The following is a 17,886-nucleotide window of genomic DNA, read 5'->3' on the forward strand; positions in this document are numbered from 1 at the left end:
TGAAATGGCATACACGATGCACGAGGTAACATGGCATACACAATGCGCTAACATACAACCTAGCATACGCAATGCTATGAAATAAAATGGCATACACAATGCATAAATGGGCTTTGTGGATGCGCCCGCGTGGGGGCCCTCGCTATAGTTCGGACTCGATTTGTGTCACAGTTCTTAATCTGAACCAAAGAGTCCAAATCCGGCAAATCGTTTTGAGAAACAGATTTTTGAAAAGAAGTGCCAAACATGGACTGCTTTGCCAGACATAGAGTCGCCACCTAAATATTTTGTTTTGGAAAATTTAGGAAACCCTGACTCGGTGCCAAAGGCCACGTGTCCGTCATCACCAAAGTTGCCTCGGCTCGGGAACTTGGGTACGATCGGGGAAGGTCAGCTATGAGCACCCTCTCTCGCCCGATCCGAAGATCGGCCTCTACTAACCATGATATCCGTTTTTAAAAACGTTATGTGTTCTTATTCCATTTATTAGCCTAGAATTACTATGTTATGCGCACAGCACACAAGTATAGACTAGATTGCCTAATTTGGAAATAAGCATTGCATATCCGTTTGTCTTGAAAAACACTTTGGAATTTGCTACTCGCAAGTAGGCTAAAATACGGATTTCAACGAGTTTTTCCAACTCAGAAAATCCAACCTTCACCCACAGGCATCCAAACAGTTTATCACATAAGCATCTAGCCACATGGTATGCATGCTGTCATGATAGCATTCACACGCATGCGATATGCTAAAGCATAAATGCTTACCGAGTACTCCGAGCCAAAACAATAAACTAGTTAGCCAACATGCATGGTCCTAGTTCATGTCAAATTGACTAATGCAACACATACAGAATGCAATTAGGGTAGGCTCGGCTAACCTAAACATAGCATGTGAAATGCGATCAATTGATGCACGTATTCAATTTGGAATTGAAGTACAAATGCAGTTAGCATGATGTACCGAGCCTGGTGCATGCGAGACAAATGTATGGATGCACGCATGCATAGCGTAAGGTATGCTAATTTAAACATGACCTATTACTAACCATCAAAGCAGGTAAGTAAAAGGGAAAAAGAAGTGGGGGTTGGAAGGCATGCACACACTCATCCACACTTATTACAGATTCGCCCTCGCTCGGAGGGACCAAAAGAATAATACAATTCGAATAATGAATTAACTATCCTAGCTAATTAATTATTACAAATTACCTAATTAGTTAACAAACTAACTAAGCTAGGAAAAACAGTAAACCGCCTCGGGAAGAAAGCTTAATGCAATGCATGCTCGGTCTTGCTCGGGAATTCACTGCCATGCGCAATCTGCCTCTGTTTTTCCTGCTTTGCTTCTCTGAAGACTGCCAAAGTCTCAAAATTGCTTCCCTGGACATTGGGAGACACCACCGGCTGAGTAGAATGGCCACCGACAGTAGTATGTGATCATCGGCTGTTGGTGAAGCTATCGGCCACCAATGAATTGCCGGTCAGCACTGAACACTGCCGGTCGGCAAAGAATGTCTGCAGAACCTGCAATTGACAGCAGCAGAGGGCAAGGCATAGCATGGCAATGCAATTCAAGCAATGTATGCACCAATCCTATCCCTTATCATGTGTATGACTCAAAGGGACATGGTCCTTGGTTCCCGGACCATCAATCGCGTATTTCAATGCGTGATGGCCCAGGAGACCAAGTTGTGCGTTTTCATGTCAAATGAAATACAAACCAAATAAGCACATAAAGGCCCAACCTCTATCACTTGACTTCAAGAGGCAGGGCATGCATGTTCAATGCGATGCGACCTAAGCATGTTAGCTAATATGCAACATGGCATAAAAGAGAGCATACAAACATGCAATGCACATTAGATACACAAACTAAGCAACAAAGCAAACAAGCATGCCACAATTATGCAAACCACTAGAGCATGCAAGATGTAATCCAATCACGCAACATACTAGCAACTCGACCAATGGAATGCAAGGCGAATGCAAGTGATTTCAAGCATGTAACATGTGCAACCAAAGCATGCAAACATGGGATGATGTAACAACACTTGAATGGCATGCAAGGGATGGACTTACACTAATTGGACAGCTCTAAGTTAGGTCCAAAACAGTGGCCAAAAGCTTAAGAAAATGGGACCAAACACACATACACACATGCACATGTTAAGCCTAACGCTTAAGCATCAAAGTACAACTTTTAAGCACACTTAAAAGGGAATAATCATGGACATACGGCATGCATTATAAGCCTTGAAAATCATGCTATAAGAGGTGCCAAACCAACTTAAACAAGACAAACATTAGCATGCAAATGGTCCAAGCATTTAAAGCAAGTCAAAGGGGACTTAAACCATGGCTAAGCCAACCAAGCCTCGCAAGGCCAAAGGGACTTAAAATAGGTTTAATGTAGACCTAAACAAAGTCAGGGATGTACTTAGATGGCATCTAAGTGGTCTAAAAATGCAAGCATACTCCAAGGCCTAAACAAGGGGCAAAAGGCAACAACCTTTAAACACATTGAAGGGGGATCAAATGCAAGCACATAGGCACATCATGAGGTCTGAAATAACATGTCAAGTGGTTCCAAACCACTGAGACAAAGCAAGGATGGCATGCTAGAAAGGCCAAAGCTTAAGGCATACAAGAGAGTTTGCATGGTAGCTATACAAAGCAAAGCATGGATGACTCAAATGACCAAAAATAGTCCCTTAGCATACTAAAACAAGCATAAAAGCTTCACAAAGCTAGGCCAAAACACATGAGCATGGTAGTCTAAATGCTAGGCACAAGTTGAGGCAAATCATGGCATTACAAGGCATGTATGCTAAGCAAGCATGGTGTACCAAAACCAACTAAAAAAAGAGGCATATTATGACATAATAAGCATGAAAATCAGCTAAGGCATGGTCAACATGAAGCTTAGCCAAAAATGGTCCTTTTCAAGGACAACAAGGAGAGGGGGGGACCCTCTCCTTCTTGGGACTTCATGGCACCATCCTTACCACTGGAATCCCTTAAGATTTCAGTGGTGAGAAGGTCCAAACACCAAAGTCCCGGAGCTCACTCAAAATGGCACAAAATGGGGCCTCTCAAGGCCTAAGAGGGGTCAAACACCTCCAAACCACAAAACACTCTAAACAAACTATTTAGAGGGCCCAAAAAAAGAACTTTTTTATATTATACACTAAGATAAAAAATAATTCTAAAATAGGAAAAAATAGTATGCAAAAATGGGGAATAAAAGGGCAAGATTGTTACCCTTGAAGACCTCTTTCACAAATGAAGCTCCAGCAGCTCCTTAAGCTCCAAACCAGCTCCAAAACTCTGAAAAGAATCCCTTAGAACCTCAATAGTCAAGGGAAGGTGTAATGGTGGGTGTTTGTGTGCAATACTATGAACAAATACACCAAGAACACTCAAGGGAGGGAGAGATATAGAGATAGAATATGTATAAGTTCTAACCCTAGAACCAGAGCTTCTAATAATGTCTTTCTCTCTAAAATGTCTAACCCTAAAGCCAAGAGGGGAGGGCTCCTCTTATAGAGGAGCCAATCTTGTAAAGCTTACAAGGTAAGCTAACAAGAAGGCCATACAGCTGTATTAAAATATCTGCAAAAGCAGATGAACAGTAGTCGGCTGCTCAAAAATGCCATTTTGACAAAATTGACTGCCGACCGGTAACAAAGAATGCCGACCGGCAATATACATTGCCGATGGCAACAAAACACCAGCCGGTGGCCTCTGGCCATGGCCGGTGATGTGTGGGGATACCTCACAAGGCATTTCCTGCCCCTCCAAGGCAAACACAAGTGTTTGGTGCAGAACCAGACACTAAACAGTCGAGTTCGGAGATCCTGAGGCAAGGCGCGTAGCCGAGACCTCCGGGAACTCCAAACGAACACAAACATGGATGATCACCGGGTGTTCAAACAGTGACGTCCAAGTCTTGAGGACGGTCAAAAATGGGGTGTCTACAGGCTTACACTAACATGAGTGGACCTCAGCCACACTCACATAAGAGGTCATTAGATGAAAATGAGACACTCGAGATGCGTGCACACATGCACGTAAACCGAGGACCGACCCTAGGGCACCAAATGCCACTCTAACAAGACATGGCAAGGCATGGAATATGGAATACTAGCATGCAAATTTCAGTAGCAAAACAAGATGCAAAACAGCCCCAAAACATGGCAATATGGCACCCGATGCATGAAATGAGACCCGAAATGCAAAACTAGGCACACGCAATGGCCTATAGCTATATAAAAAATGCACTATTTGAATATGAAGTGTGAATACAGATTCAAGGAAGTCCCAAAAAAAGCATATTTACAGTTCTAATCAAGGCCAAAAGGTGAACAAAAATAGGGCTAAACCAATATGCAAAAATGGCCCTAAATGTGAGATAAAGAAGCAAGTCATGGTTTATGGCCTCAAACAAGAGAGGGTCCTTCAACAATGTTGAAGAGGGACCCAAAACATGGCATTTTACAGTTTATAATCAAACCCAAAACAGTGCACATGCAAGCCTAAAATACTATGCAAAATAAGGCCTAAAAAGAGGTTTAAACACAAAGAGCAAGAAGGGAACCTCAAGCAGCAAAAGACCCTTGATCAAAAATGAATAGGGGGTCAAAATAAGGCAATTTAAAGTTCAGACCAGAGTCCAAAAATATAAGCACAAAGGGTTAACAAATCATGCAAAAATTAGGCCAAAAGAGGGATATAAAGGCAAGTGGAAAATGGAAGCCTTAAACAGTGATGAGCCCTTCAACAATGTTGAAGAAGGGCTCAAAATAGGCCACTTTACAGTTTATTACAGAGCTCAAAACAGTTTAAATGTAGGCCAAAAATACTACACAAGAAATAGACATACAAGAGAGGTAAAGAAGCAAGTGCAAAAAGGAAGCTTCAAACAATGAGAGGCCCTTAAAAAAACATGAAAAAGAGCTCAAAAAAATTCTATTTTCAGTTAGGGCCAGAGCCCAAAAATGGAAGCAAGTATGGCTAATATATTGAGTAAAGTATAGCACAAAAGAGGGAGAATAGGGACTCACCCTTGAAGACCAATCTTTGACAGCCTCTTGGCTTGAGTTTGGGATTCTTTGACCTCTGGAAATGGCCTTGAAGCTTCTAGAATGGATGATGGAGGCCTTGTGCTAAGGGGTGTAGGGTAAATGGTGTAGGGTTTGGAGAGGTTTTGGTGTTTGGAAGAGAATGAGAGGGAGATACAATATAGGAGGCTAAGGACAATTTTTTGTAACCCTCAAAATAGAGTTGGAGCTGTTGTTATATAGGCAAAAGAGGGGGAGAAAAGGGGGGAAAAATGGGGGGGAAAGAATTCAAGTTTCCCCCCAAAAATGTAGCCCCCTGGATACAAAATCTGGGGGGAAACAGAATGTATATTTGTAATGTGCCTGGAGAGAGGATCATGGCCGGCTGGTTATTGAGGTTGCAGGTGGCCAGCCGGCTCTCCCCATGGCCGGCCGGCCAAAGGTCAAAAGGGTCAATCATGATTAGTGGCCGGCCACCCCAGAAAGAGGGCCTCCCATGTGTGCACAACACAACCATGTAGTCAAAAACTGGAGAAAGTGAACCAGGAGAGAGAAAAGGCCACTTTTAGGAGGGGTTCAAAAGGGTCAGAAAGAATTACTGGCCGGCCATGTGATATTGGTGGCCTCCCAGGTGTGTAGAACACAAATATGTGGTTTGGGGCAAGAAAAAGTGGCCTTAAGGTGGTCAACTTTGGCTTTCAAGTGAGGAAAACGGGCGATGGAGGAATAAAACTGGTTGTCAGAACAATTACTGGCCTCCCACCCTTCTACGACCTTTCCAATAATGAAACAGAGGTCCCTGCCAAAAATGAGCTCAAACCGATGCAAAATGGAGGTTCGGGGCCCGAAACGCGCAACCCGGGGCCCCGAAAACTGACTGTTAGGCACCGGAAGTGGTGTTCGACCACGAAGTTGGTCTCGCGAACCACAATGTCCCTCAAAAGGGAGCAAACAAGATGTATGCCAAAAATCGGGGCAAACGGAGGTGGTTAAGCGGTCCTGAACCGAGGCACACGGCCAACGGCTCCGAAAAATCGAAAACCGGACTCCAAACGGACAAAATGGCCTACGACCACGAAACGTAGCCTACGGCCACTGAGAGATGATCTACGAGACCTCTCCCTCCCTTTAGGAAGAGAAAACAGAGAAAACAGAGCCTGGTTCGCAAACCGAGGCAAAGCATGAAAGAGTCCGGAAGTCCGGAGGCAAGGCTCACAGCCGAGACTCTGAAACTTCTGAACGAGCACGATATGCAACATCACTAAGTGCTCAATCGGTGACGTCTGAGTCTTAAGGTCGGTCAAAAATGGGGTGCCTACACCATCCTTCCGCCAAGCCCTCCACCGAGCCCACAACCGGAGTACTCTGACCGAGCTAGCTCTTCCAAGTGGGTTCCAAAGATCACTTTTCAGAACCGTGCTATACGGGATACTGATTCAGTGGTCACTGAAAAACACCACCTAATGGCATTCAATCTGGCCAAGAGTGTTTGCCTTCCAGCCGACATGGAGCACCACAACCATCTCACCGAGCTGAAGGCCATTCGCTCGGCCACAAAGTCAATGGTGCTGGTAAGTAACCTCCTTTGTTTGTCTTTCTAATATGCACAACTTTCTGCTCGGTTTTACTACAAGTCTCTTTCCATTTTTTTACAGGCAATGCAGAAGAACCACATCGCTCACAAGCGTGTATTGGAACTTCGTAAAACAACAAGGCAGGCAATGGCAGAGGTAACCGAAAAAACCGCCGAGCTAGAACAGGCCAGGAAGCAGATAGCCAAGCTACAAACCGAGAATGGTCGTCTGACCGGTCTTGTCAGCTCGACTGAAGCAAACAAGCAAAAAGCTACGGCCGTGATAAAAGATAAATATCTGCGCGAGCTGGCCAAGCTTGAAAGGAAAAAAGAATGCTGAAATAACAAAGCTCGAGAAAAAGCTGGAGGATACGGAGAACCGCAGTTTCAAAGAAGGTGAAGACCTGTGCATTAAGCAGTGTGAAGCTGCGAAGGACCTGTTCTTTAAATTCGGGTGGAGGGGGCTGTGGCGCAGCTCGATCATGGGCCTAAGACTGAGGTCTTCAATCCTCCTCTATATTTCATATCGAGCTCGTTGCCGGAGTATGCTGTTACCATTCAGCAACAATTTCTAGAGGAGGAGGATGAAGATGAAGCTCCAGAAGACAACACTCAATCCGGTCACCAGTCTACCTCCCTAACTCCAGAGGTCTCCATCCCATCTTTGCCAGCTGTGTCCGATGCTATGCTTCCAACCGAGCTTAACCAGAGTGTGGTTGCCACAACTGAGCTATCTCTAGGCGAAGACTGGGTGATTTTAGATACTGACTTAGATGACCTGTTTGCTTGACTATGTATTTTTCTTTTTTTTTGCCTTTTGGAAAGAGAGACTGTAACCGGGCCGAAGTCCCCTCATTTTGTACTTTGACTTTGTATGATCAATGAAATCTCTTTTGTTCCAACTGTTATTTCGGTTAACTGCCATGCATGTAACTTTCTAACTGTAATCTGAATGAAGTATAATATTCTCGGGCCGAGATACCCTATCCTGGTTATAACTTTACAATCTAACTGGCCATACCTGCCAACCTCTTTAGCCTTGATCCTTATCTCCGCTAAAGAACAATAAGTGTTGGTTTTTCCAGCCAACCACTCTTTAGCCTAGATCCTTACTTCGGCTGAAGAGTACTAAGTGTTGGTTTTTCCAGCCAACTTCTTCAGCCTAGATTCTTATCTTGGCTGAAGAACAATAAATGTTGGTTTTTCCAGCCAACCACTCTTCAGCCTAAATCCTTATCTCGGTTGAAGAATAATAAGTGTTAGTTTTTCTAGCCAACCACTCTTCAGCCTTGATCTTTACTTCGGCTGAAGAGTACTAAGTGTTGGTTTTTCCAGCCAACCTCTAAGTTGGGTTTTCCTGCCAACCTAGAGTAAAGTGCTTGGTTATTCCGACCAAACGTCTTATAACCTGCATCTTTATCCTGGGCTTAGGAGGGGTGTTGGTTTTTCTAGCCAACTTCTAAGTTGGTTTTTCTTGCCAACCTAGAGTAAAGTGTTTGGTTATTCTGATCAAACGTCCTGCAGCCTGGATCCTTATCCTGGGCTTTAGAGGGGTGTTGGTTTTTCCAGCGAACCTTTAAGTTGGTTATTCCTGCCAACCTAGAGTAAAATGTTTGGTTATTCTGACCAAACGTCGTGCAGTCTGGATCCTTATCTTGGGCTTAGGAGGGGTGTTGGTTTTTCCAGCCAACCTCTAAGTTGGTTATTCCTGCCAACCTAGAGTAAAATGTTTGGTTATTCCGACCAAACGTCCTGCAGCCTGGATCCTTATCCTAAGCTTAGGAGGGGCGTTGGTTATTCCAGCCAACTTCTTCAGTACTAATCCTAATCTTAGCTGAAGAGAGTGCAAAGTTGGTTATTCCGGCCAACTATGCTTATAGTGCTCCTAACTCACTAAAACAATCTTTTACAGAAGGAAATAACTATACTGAAAAGAAACTACTTATTTTATTGAGAAAGAAAAAATTACAAATACTTGAAAGAAAAGCTAAAAATAAAATAGTTTGAGATTGGCAGTGTTCCATGGCTTGGGAATGGCTTTGCTGTCCTCGTCTTCTAAGTGGTATGTCCCTTTACCAGCTAATCCAACCACTTTGTAAGGTCCTTTCCAATTGGGCCCTAACTTACCATCTCCGGGTACCAGGGTGTTTCCCATTACTTTGTGTAGTACCCAATCTCCGATCTTGAATTGCCTTGGATGTACGGTCTTGTTGTATTTCCTGGATAACTTCTGTTGGTATGCGGTGATGTGAACTAGTGCTTTTTCTCTTCTTTCTTCTACAAGATCGAGCTCCAATGCTATGGCTTCTCCATTTAAGTCTGGGTCAAAATTTTCGCTTTTGATGGTGGGGAGGCCAATTTCCAGTGGGATTACTGCTTCCATGCCGTAGGCTAAGGAGAATGGTGTTTCTCCCGTTGATCGTCGAGGTGTGGTACGGTAAGCCCATAAAACATGAGGAAGCTCCTCAGCCCACTTTCCTTTTGCTTTCTCTAACCTTTTCTTCAATCCATTCAAGACAACTTTGTTTGAAGCTTCTGCCTGGCCATTTGCTTGGGGGTATGCTGGTGTAGAGTTGTAGAATTCTATCTTGTACTCCTCACAAAAGCCTCTAAAAATTTTGCTGTCGAACTAGGTGTCGTTGTCTGATATCAACGCCTTGGGTATGCCGAACCGAGTGATGATATTTTTCCTGACGAATTTCTTCACATCTTTCTCCTTTATTGATGCTAGTGCTTCTTCTTCCATCCACTTTGTGAAGTAGTCTGTTGCTGCAAGGGAGAACTTCCTGTTACCGGGTGCTGTCGGAAGTGGCCCTACGATGTCCAAGCCCCACATTGCGAAGGGCCATGGACTAGTCAAAGGTAGAAGCTCTCTGGTTGGTTGATGTGTTTGGTGTGTGAACTTCTGACATTTCTCGCACTTCTTGACATACTTCTCCGAATCTGCTTACATGTAAGGCCACCAATATCCCTGCGAAATTGCTATTTAAGCCAATGATCCCCCCCTTGGTGGCTTCCGCATACGCCTTCGTGAATTTTGAACAAGAATGCTTCTACTTTGCTGGGGTGGACACACTTTAGGTAAGGTCCTATGAAGGATTTCTTGTACAATGCCATTGATGGGGAGAGCCAAAAGCGCTGTGACTTTGCTCTTATTTTGTTGGCCTCTTTCTTTTCTTCCGGTAAGACACTGTTTTTTAGGAACAGTATGATGGGATCCATCCACGAAGGGCCTAGTTCAGCACAACATACCTCTTCTACTTCGGGTTCTTCAATGCTTGATCTTGGTAGGTAGTCAATCAACAATGGATGAGGGATGGAGGTATCTGCCATTGAAGTAAAGCCTGCTAGTTCGTCCGCTCTACTGTTTTCTTCCCTGCCGATCTGCTCTATCCGCACTACTTCAAATTTCTTGATCTCTTTTCTGACTAACTCTTGGTACTTAGCCATCCTATCATCCTTTGCCTCATAGTCACTTGAAATTTGGTTTACCACCAGCTGTGAGTCACTGTAAACCATTAGCTCGGTGGTCTTCATGTAAGATGCTGATTTTAAGCCTGCCAGAAGCACTTCATATTCCGCTTCGTTGTTTGATGCTGGAAAGCCAAGGTTGACTGTTTGCTCCACCACTAGGCCATCCGGTGAGATGAGGACTATGCCTAGTCCTGCACCGTGCCTGTTGGATGCTCCATCCACGAAGAGCTTCCACATTTCTCCAACGAACAGTTTCCAGCAAGTGGAGAGATCAGATGATGCATTGGGATCAAGAGTGTTGCTGGTGTTTTCTTCAAGGTCCATGCTTGCTGTTTGCCCCTCGCTATCTGATTGTACCAAGTCTTTATTTGTTGGTGAGTCTTGGCTTGGTGTAACATGGTTTGCTTCTTCTTCCCTTACTTTACTCTGGTCTGCCTTAAGGTCTGACTGGGTATCCTGCACCAGGGGTTGCGCTATTCCGGTGTCAATTTCCAACCCTAGTTCGGTTGTATCAGTCAGGTCAACTGGGCAGATATGATGACTTCTTGGGGTGAATTCTGCGACAAAGTCTGCCAAGGCTTGGGCTTTTATCGCGGTTCTGGGTTGGAACTTGATGTCGAACTATCCCAACTCGACTGCCCACTTTAAGACTCGTCCAGAAAAGTTCGCCCTCTCAAACAAAGCTTTTAATGGAAAAGCTATGAGGACGATTATTGTGTAGGCGTGGAAGTAATGCAACAATTTCCTTGATGCCATCATCAAGACTAAGGCCAATTTTTCCAACGGTAGGTACCTGGTTTCCGCGCCCAGCAATGTCTTGCTGACATAAAAGATGGGCAGATGTTGGATTCCTTCCGCTTGAACCAACACTGTGCTGATTACGTGCTACGAAACTGCCAGGTACAAAAATAGCTCTTCTCCAGGTATTGGGGTCACTAGCAGTGGTGGAGAAGACATGTATTCTTTTAAAATTTTAAGGGCGTGGTCACATTCTTCATCCCACTCAAACCTGGCCTTTAATGCTTGAAAAAATGGTCGACATCTGTCTGACGACCGACTTATGAACCGATTTAGCGCGGCTGCCATGCCGGTGAGATGCTGTACTTCTTTCACAGAGTTGGGTCTCTCTAGTTCCTGAATTGCTTTGATCTGAGAAGGGTCTGCCTCTATACCTCGGTTGGTCACCAGGAAGCCTAGGAACTTGCCAGATCCTATGCCGAACGCACACTTAGATGTATTTAGGCGTAGCTTGTGCTTCTTCAGGATCTGAAACATCTCACCTAGCTCCCTGAGATGGTCATTCTTATCCTTGCTCTTGACCACCATGTCGTCGATGTGCGCTTCCATTGTTCTACCTAACAATGGTTCGAACATCTTGGTGACCGTCCGTTGGAATGTTGCCCTTGCATTCTTAAGGCCAAAAGGCATGACCTTGTAACAATATAGTCCTCTTGGCGTCGTAAAAGATGTAACCTCCTGGTCTGGCTCATACATGGCGATCTGATGGTACCCTCTGTACGCATTAAGAAAGCTAAGACGGTTGTATCCTGCCGTCAGATCTACCAGTTGGTCTATCCGTGGAAGAGGAAAGCTGTCTTTTGGGCATGCCTTGTTGACCGTTTTGTAGTCCACACAGACACGCCATTTTTCATTCTTCTTAGGTACCACTACTGTATTGGAGATCCATCTAAGGTAGTGCACCTCTCTGATAGCTCCTACTTCTAGCAGGTTTTCTACTTCTTCCGCCACTATCTCGGCATGGTGGAGTGCCAATCTGCGAGTGCGCTGTATAATTGGTCTGGCAGTTGGGTGGACATTCAATTGGTGACAGATGAAGCTGGTCAATGCCAGGCATGTCATACGGTGTCTAAGCAAACACTTCGATGTTAGAGGTCAAGAATTTCATGACCTCTATTCACTCAGTGCTAGACATAGATGAGCCAAGCAAAAAGAACTTATCCGGGTTCTTTTCATCTATTCTTACCTATACCAAGTCTTCCACTGCCTTCTGTTCAGCGGCTTTGCCAACATCCGCAAACAATTCATTACTCTCGGGTTCTTCCACCATCTGAACAAACCCCTTGGCAGCTCGGCTGCCATTTACTGTGACGAAGCATTGCTTAGACATAATTTAGTCTCCATAGACCTCTTCAATTACCCCGACTTCATTGGGGAATCGCATTACTTGATAGTAGGTTGATACTACTGTTCTCATGGCATGCAGCCATGTCCTTCCCAAGATTATGTTGTAAGTGGAGGGCACTTTCAATACCCAGAATTCCACTTGTTTAGTCATGCTTTCTGTTCTGACTGGGAGGATTATCTTGCCGACTGGCCACTCTGGCATTGAGTTGAACCCGATCAGGGGAGATACGGCAGGTGCCAAGTCTTTGTCCTTTAGTTTCAGTTGTTTGAAGGTTTCGTAATACATTATTACGCACGAGCTTCCTTGGTCGATCAAAATCCGTTTGATGTCGTAATCTATGACGCGGAGTGTAACGACCAGTGCGTCATTGTGAGGGCAATATATCCTTGCCAAGTCTTTATCTGAGAAGGATATGACGTTCGTGGCCTCTGTTTTCTCCCTTTTGATGGTAGGTTGCGCACTTAATACCTCCCTTAAGTGCTCAGCCTTCTTGATCGTACCCCTGAGCTCACATACCCGCTCAGGTTCGAATACCCCATGTATTACGTTAATCACTTCTTGAGGTGGTGCGTCGATCGGCATACCGTTTGGGTGGTCGTGGTTCTGGGGGGCTGGCTGTGTCCCTCATTCTATGTACTTGTCCAGATGTCCAGCTGCCACTAACTCCTCCAAGTGTTGCCTTAATGGCGTGCAATTTTCAGTGCGGTGCCCCTTTTCCTTATGGAAGGTGCACCTGGATCTTTCGTCGTAGTCCTTTTGTGCTTCTCCCAGCTTAGCTGCCCATCTGACGAAAGGTTTATCACGTATCTCACTGAGAATTCGGTAGATTGGTTTCTTGAATACTGTGGTAATGGCAGTGCGGACTCTCAACCATCTTTTATCTCAGTCCTCTTCGTTGTCTCACCTGCCTCGTCCATTCTTGCTTGGACGTTCTACCGTGTTGACTTTTGTCGTAGTCTTCTTATCTGGTGTTGCCGTTGCACCATTTTGCCTTAGCACGGGCGCCATCCTCCTCTACCCAAATATGTTGGTGCACACTCTCCATCAAGGCTTCCATCGTGAGGGGTGGAGTCATAGTAATCGAATCCTTCAATCTGTTTCTGACTGGAAGTCCTCTTTTGTATTGTGCGATGGCGAGATTGGTGGGGCAGTCCCCTATCTGGTTGAATGTCTCCCAGTAGCGATTGTTGTAGGATCTCAATGTTTCCTTGTCGCCCATGTCAATGGATAGTAGCTGATCGATCTCCACCGAGGTCTTGGTGTTCGTTCTGAACCTTGTCACAAACGCCTCTGCCAATTGTGCCCAGGAGACTATGCTGCCTTCTGGTAGCCTTTCAAACTAGGTTAAACCTAGGTCGCCAAGGCTTGATGGGAATAGGATGCACATTAAAGCCTCGTTTCGCCAGTATACTGTCATGACCTGGCGAAAGTGGCTTAAGTGCGAGTAGGGGTCTGTCTTCCCCTCATACGTGGTAAATTTGGGCTGAAGGAAGCCGGAAGGTAGGGGTGCGTTCTCGATTGCCGGAATAAACGGCGAGGTCTGCAGTCTTGCTAAGGCTTTGTCTGTTGGTTCGTAAGCAGGGCACGCTATTGGCATTCCTACCTCGACGTTTCCATGCGTCCGAGGGGCCAACCGCTGAAGGGCTGAGACTTTGCACCGGTCGCGTGCCCTGGTATCCTCTTTCCATCGTGCCTTTTCTTCAAGCATCATCCGTAGGTCGGATGATCTAGGCAACTTCGTTTGCCTGGACACAGTCTGGTGGGTGCGTGAGGGCCGATAGGTGCTTCTCTCAGTGTAAGACCTCAATGTTCTCATTCTCTCAGACCTGGAGTAATGAGTCCTAGAAGACCTTGATTGAGTGTCGCCTGTCCTGAGGCTTTTACTCTCTGCTTGAGACGGTGTGGTTTGCCTACCACGATCCTCCGAGTGGCGAGGGGACGTGTTGCCTTTGTGCCCCTCTCCTGTCGCCACCCATTTTTCCTTGATCTGGCGCTTCAGGGCCTCCATGTCCGCCGCCATCTTCCTTATTAGTTCATCTTGCTCTTTTACGCGATCCTCCAGAGCTTGAGGGTCGATTCTTCACCTTTACCTTTTAGGACTTTGTGAGCGAGAGCGACGGGGGCTATTATTCCGCCTCCCCCTTGCATCCCTCCGGGGATTCTGTCGCTGGGGCTCTAAGTCCACCATGGGAGGGATAGAGGGCAAACCTTCGCGCCTCCCACCCCCCTCTGGGGTTTGTCCGTCGATGGCGGATTGCGGCAAATCTTCGTTGTGCGCCATTCAACTAGCGAGGGAAACTTGATCAAGAGGTTTTGTTCTTTGTCTGATATTCCCACAGACGGCGCCAATTGTACGAGCAAGAAATGTTCTTTCTCGTATAATCCTGTTGATCAAGTCTGCGTTCCTTCGTACGTCGTCGCTTTACTCCCTGAAAACACAAATGTGAGCTAGTCGGCGGGTGTGTGCCGAATACCTCTCTGATGCCTAAGTTAGCAAAAATAGACAAATAGACAAAAACTCTGTATATTCGGGAATCAAAGTTGCGTTACCTCTCCATAGGTGATGTTATAAGCTTTTATAGGTTCCGTGTGGCACAATCGTAGTAGGACTCTTACTCCTCCATGTAGAGTCCTCCTAGGAATCACATTCCTGAAAGATAATGCTTATCTTTCAACACCTCCCTCACTGCTTAAACCAAGTGAGATGGTTTTACCATGGTTGGATGTCAATACGACCCAGATAACATGGCCACGCTAAAGCCGTAGACTAGACCGAGCTCCAACTAGCTCGGTTCTTCCTTTCACTGCGCGTGTACCTCAGTTGACATATTCCAACTGGGTTGTCTGAAACCGTGCTATCCACAATGAGCTTGGACCAAGCTATCTAACAGCAAGGTCCTAAGCAGAAGCCAACAATACCTCAGCTCGAGATGGTTTGACCGAGCTAACTACCACTGTGCCGACCGTGGTGACCGAGCTAACTGCAAGGTTCTCTGGGACCGGGCTAACTATCAGGCCCTTTTACTCAGTCCTTCTCACTGTAGCCCATAGAACGGCCCATCACCTAGCTCGGCCCAATTTCCACATAAATTACCCTCTCATATGATATTCATATTTTAACCAATATAATTAGTAAAGTGAATGGATTGTTGTTGATGGTACATAATAAAATCTCATGCTTGAGGATTCATTATGTATGCTAGGTGTTTGATAAAATGCCACAATGGAGTAATAATGCCTACATTTTTGTTTATTGGTTTGAACATGATCTTAACAACAACAATCATTATAATGATCATAATAATCATAGTAATAAAGATGCTCAGAAAATCATGATAGAGACAATTCATAAGTCCTTATTCATTCCTCATCCCAAGTATATGGAAAGGTAATATTGAAACTGATCAACTAGTCCATCCTATTAGGGCTATGTTTTATTCCAATTAAGTGGGACTGAGTTCACCCATGACACTTCATCAAAAAGCCACTTCTTATTTTGCACAGTTGTATTTCCTAGTCTCATGCTCATTAATAGACATCATTACCCAATATAGTTGATATTACTAGATAAATATTTTAATCATATATATTGCCCCTTTCACACATATATATACATACAGCTATGTTTTTCTTAGCCCCAAAGTACTTGCTTTATTTTGTAGTGTTCCATTTTATTATCCCAAATATTCAAAATCTCATTTGTATATGAAATTGTAACAACCCTCGTCACTGTTTACCGAATAACCACTGATTACCGTTAAACTGAAACTGATTATGAATGATAAGTGAACTGAATAAACTACTGAACTGACTGACTGAAATTGAAACTGAATTGACTGAGTATACCTATTTAATTATAATTCTATCTGTTTGGTTATTTGATTATCTGTTCGTGTTTTTATGGTTAAATTGCGAATTGAAGGCCTTATCGGCGGCCGAATCGGAAACCGATTAGTGTTTTATGATCATCGTGATTTATGTGAATTTATAGCATCTTTATCTGAAAATCGATTTGGTATGATTAAATTAGATTAAATATTGATAAATTGCATTGTTACACTTATTTACCATTTTGCCACACTTAATGGCCACTACCTTACACATTTTGAGACTTGTATACACATTGAATCAACATTTCCATCAGCCTTTCCTTGTCTCAACCGACCAAGAGAGTGAGAGGGAGAGAATTGATTTGTTCTTGAGAGAATTGCTTGGAAATTAGGAAGATTAAGGAGTTCTTGCAACATTGAGCCTCCATAGCTCTAATTGAAGACTTAGGTAAGGAAATTCAACCTTTTATTGTTGTGTTTGTGAATGTTCATCCATGGTTCTTGTGTTCTTAGTGACCCAAGCCTAGAACTAGCTCAAGTTGTTGAATTAAGAGCTCATTCCATGCATGCGTGTTTGAATTGTTGAACTTGAGTTGATTCCATGGAGAATTGTCTTATGCATGCTCATGGTTATGTTAAGTCCATGTTTTCATCTTGTTTTTGGAACAATTGGCTCCTTAGAGCATCAAATTGAAGCTTTGAAATGATTTAAATTCATGCATGTTTGCATGTTCTTCATATTTATGGAAATTGGTTTGAATTGGATTTATTTGAAACACCCTTGGGCTTTGATTTTACAAATTGAGCTTTGAATCATGTTAAAGTATGAGTTTTGATGTGTTTTCTGGAACATTGGCCCAAGAGGATCGAAATTTATGGTTTAAAACTTGGTTTTGAGCTTGAGGTTCAAATCTGGAATTTTCAGAATTTGGACTCGCGCTCGAGCGGGGTGACTGGTGCTCGAGCGTGGAAATCGTGCTCCCAGTATTCTTGTTTTGTTTTGAAGTCCGCTCGAGCGGAATAATTGACGCTCGAGCGGGACGTTGTATCTGATGCTCGAGCGGGTGTCGAGCGCCCAATCGAGCGTGATTTTTGCCTATCCAGCACTTTTGACTGTTTTGCAGAACGCTCGAGCGGGTAAGTCTACGCTCGAGCGGAAACCTTTGTCTGCATGTTCACTTGAGCGGAGTAACCTACGCTCGAGCGTGACCCCTGTTTTCTGAAAAGTCTGAAAATGCTTTTAAAGTGTATCTTTGCATCCTCATCTCATCCTAGGCATTCTTAGGCCTAGTTTAAGGCATCTTAGTGAGGACATAGATGTAGAACACACCGAGGCAAGTTAGGGATTAAGTTATTATTTTCCAAACTGTGTAGCTTAGTGTGTGTTCAATCTGTAACTGTGTAGGGTTGGCGACTGGGGATGCGCTCTAGCTTTACTGTAGCCCAGAACTCTGTGAGTAACAACTGTGTAAAGATATGTTCAAAATGATTATCTTCTGAACAATTGAACTGTACTGCTTTCTGAACTGTTACTGTTAATTGAATGAATGTATGTCCTATATTCTGAACTGTATTGTGGCATCCTTAGCAACTACTGTTTACTGTTACTGTTACAGAGATCTCTGTCGGTTCCCTTGTTGGAACCACTACTGTTACTGATTGATGGCCATCATTTACTGCTCGGTCTTTTAAGACCTACTGTTTACTGTACTGTTATGCTAATGGATGTACCACATATGACTGCACTGACTGAACGACTGAAATACTGATTTAATGAACTGTTTTCATTACTGTAAGG

At 44.2% G+C, this 17,886-nt stretch overlaps 1 protein-coding gene across 1 annotated transcript in view; it reads left to right on the forward strand.

The window, feature by feature from the left end:
- LOC114311373 (beta-galactosidase 8-like) overlaps positions 1-17,886 on the forward strand; it is a 68,721-nt gene that overhangs the window by 43,907 nt on the left and 6,928 nt on the right. Inside the window, exons 2-3 of the mRNA XM_082898029.1 lie at positions 6,721-6,795; positions 7,114-7,389. Of these exons, the coding sequence (XP_082754155.1) occupies positions 6,721-6,795; positions 7,114-7,389 (351 nt within the window). The remainder of the gene's footprint in view (positions 1-6,720; positions 6,796-7,113; positions 7,390-17,886) is intronic.

Source organism: Camellia sinensis, chromosome 12 (genome assembly GCF_055761805.1).
Source record: "Camellia sinensis isolate YWXY chromosome 12, ASM5576180v1, whole genome shotgun sequence".
In the NCBI taxonomy this organism is placed as follows: domain Eukaryota; kingdom Viridiplantae; phylum Streptophyta; class Magnoliopsida; order Ericales; family Theaceae; genus Camellia; species Camellia sinensis.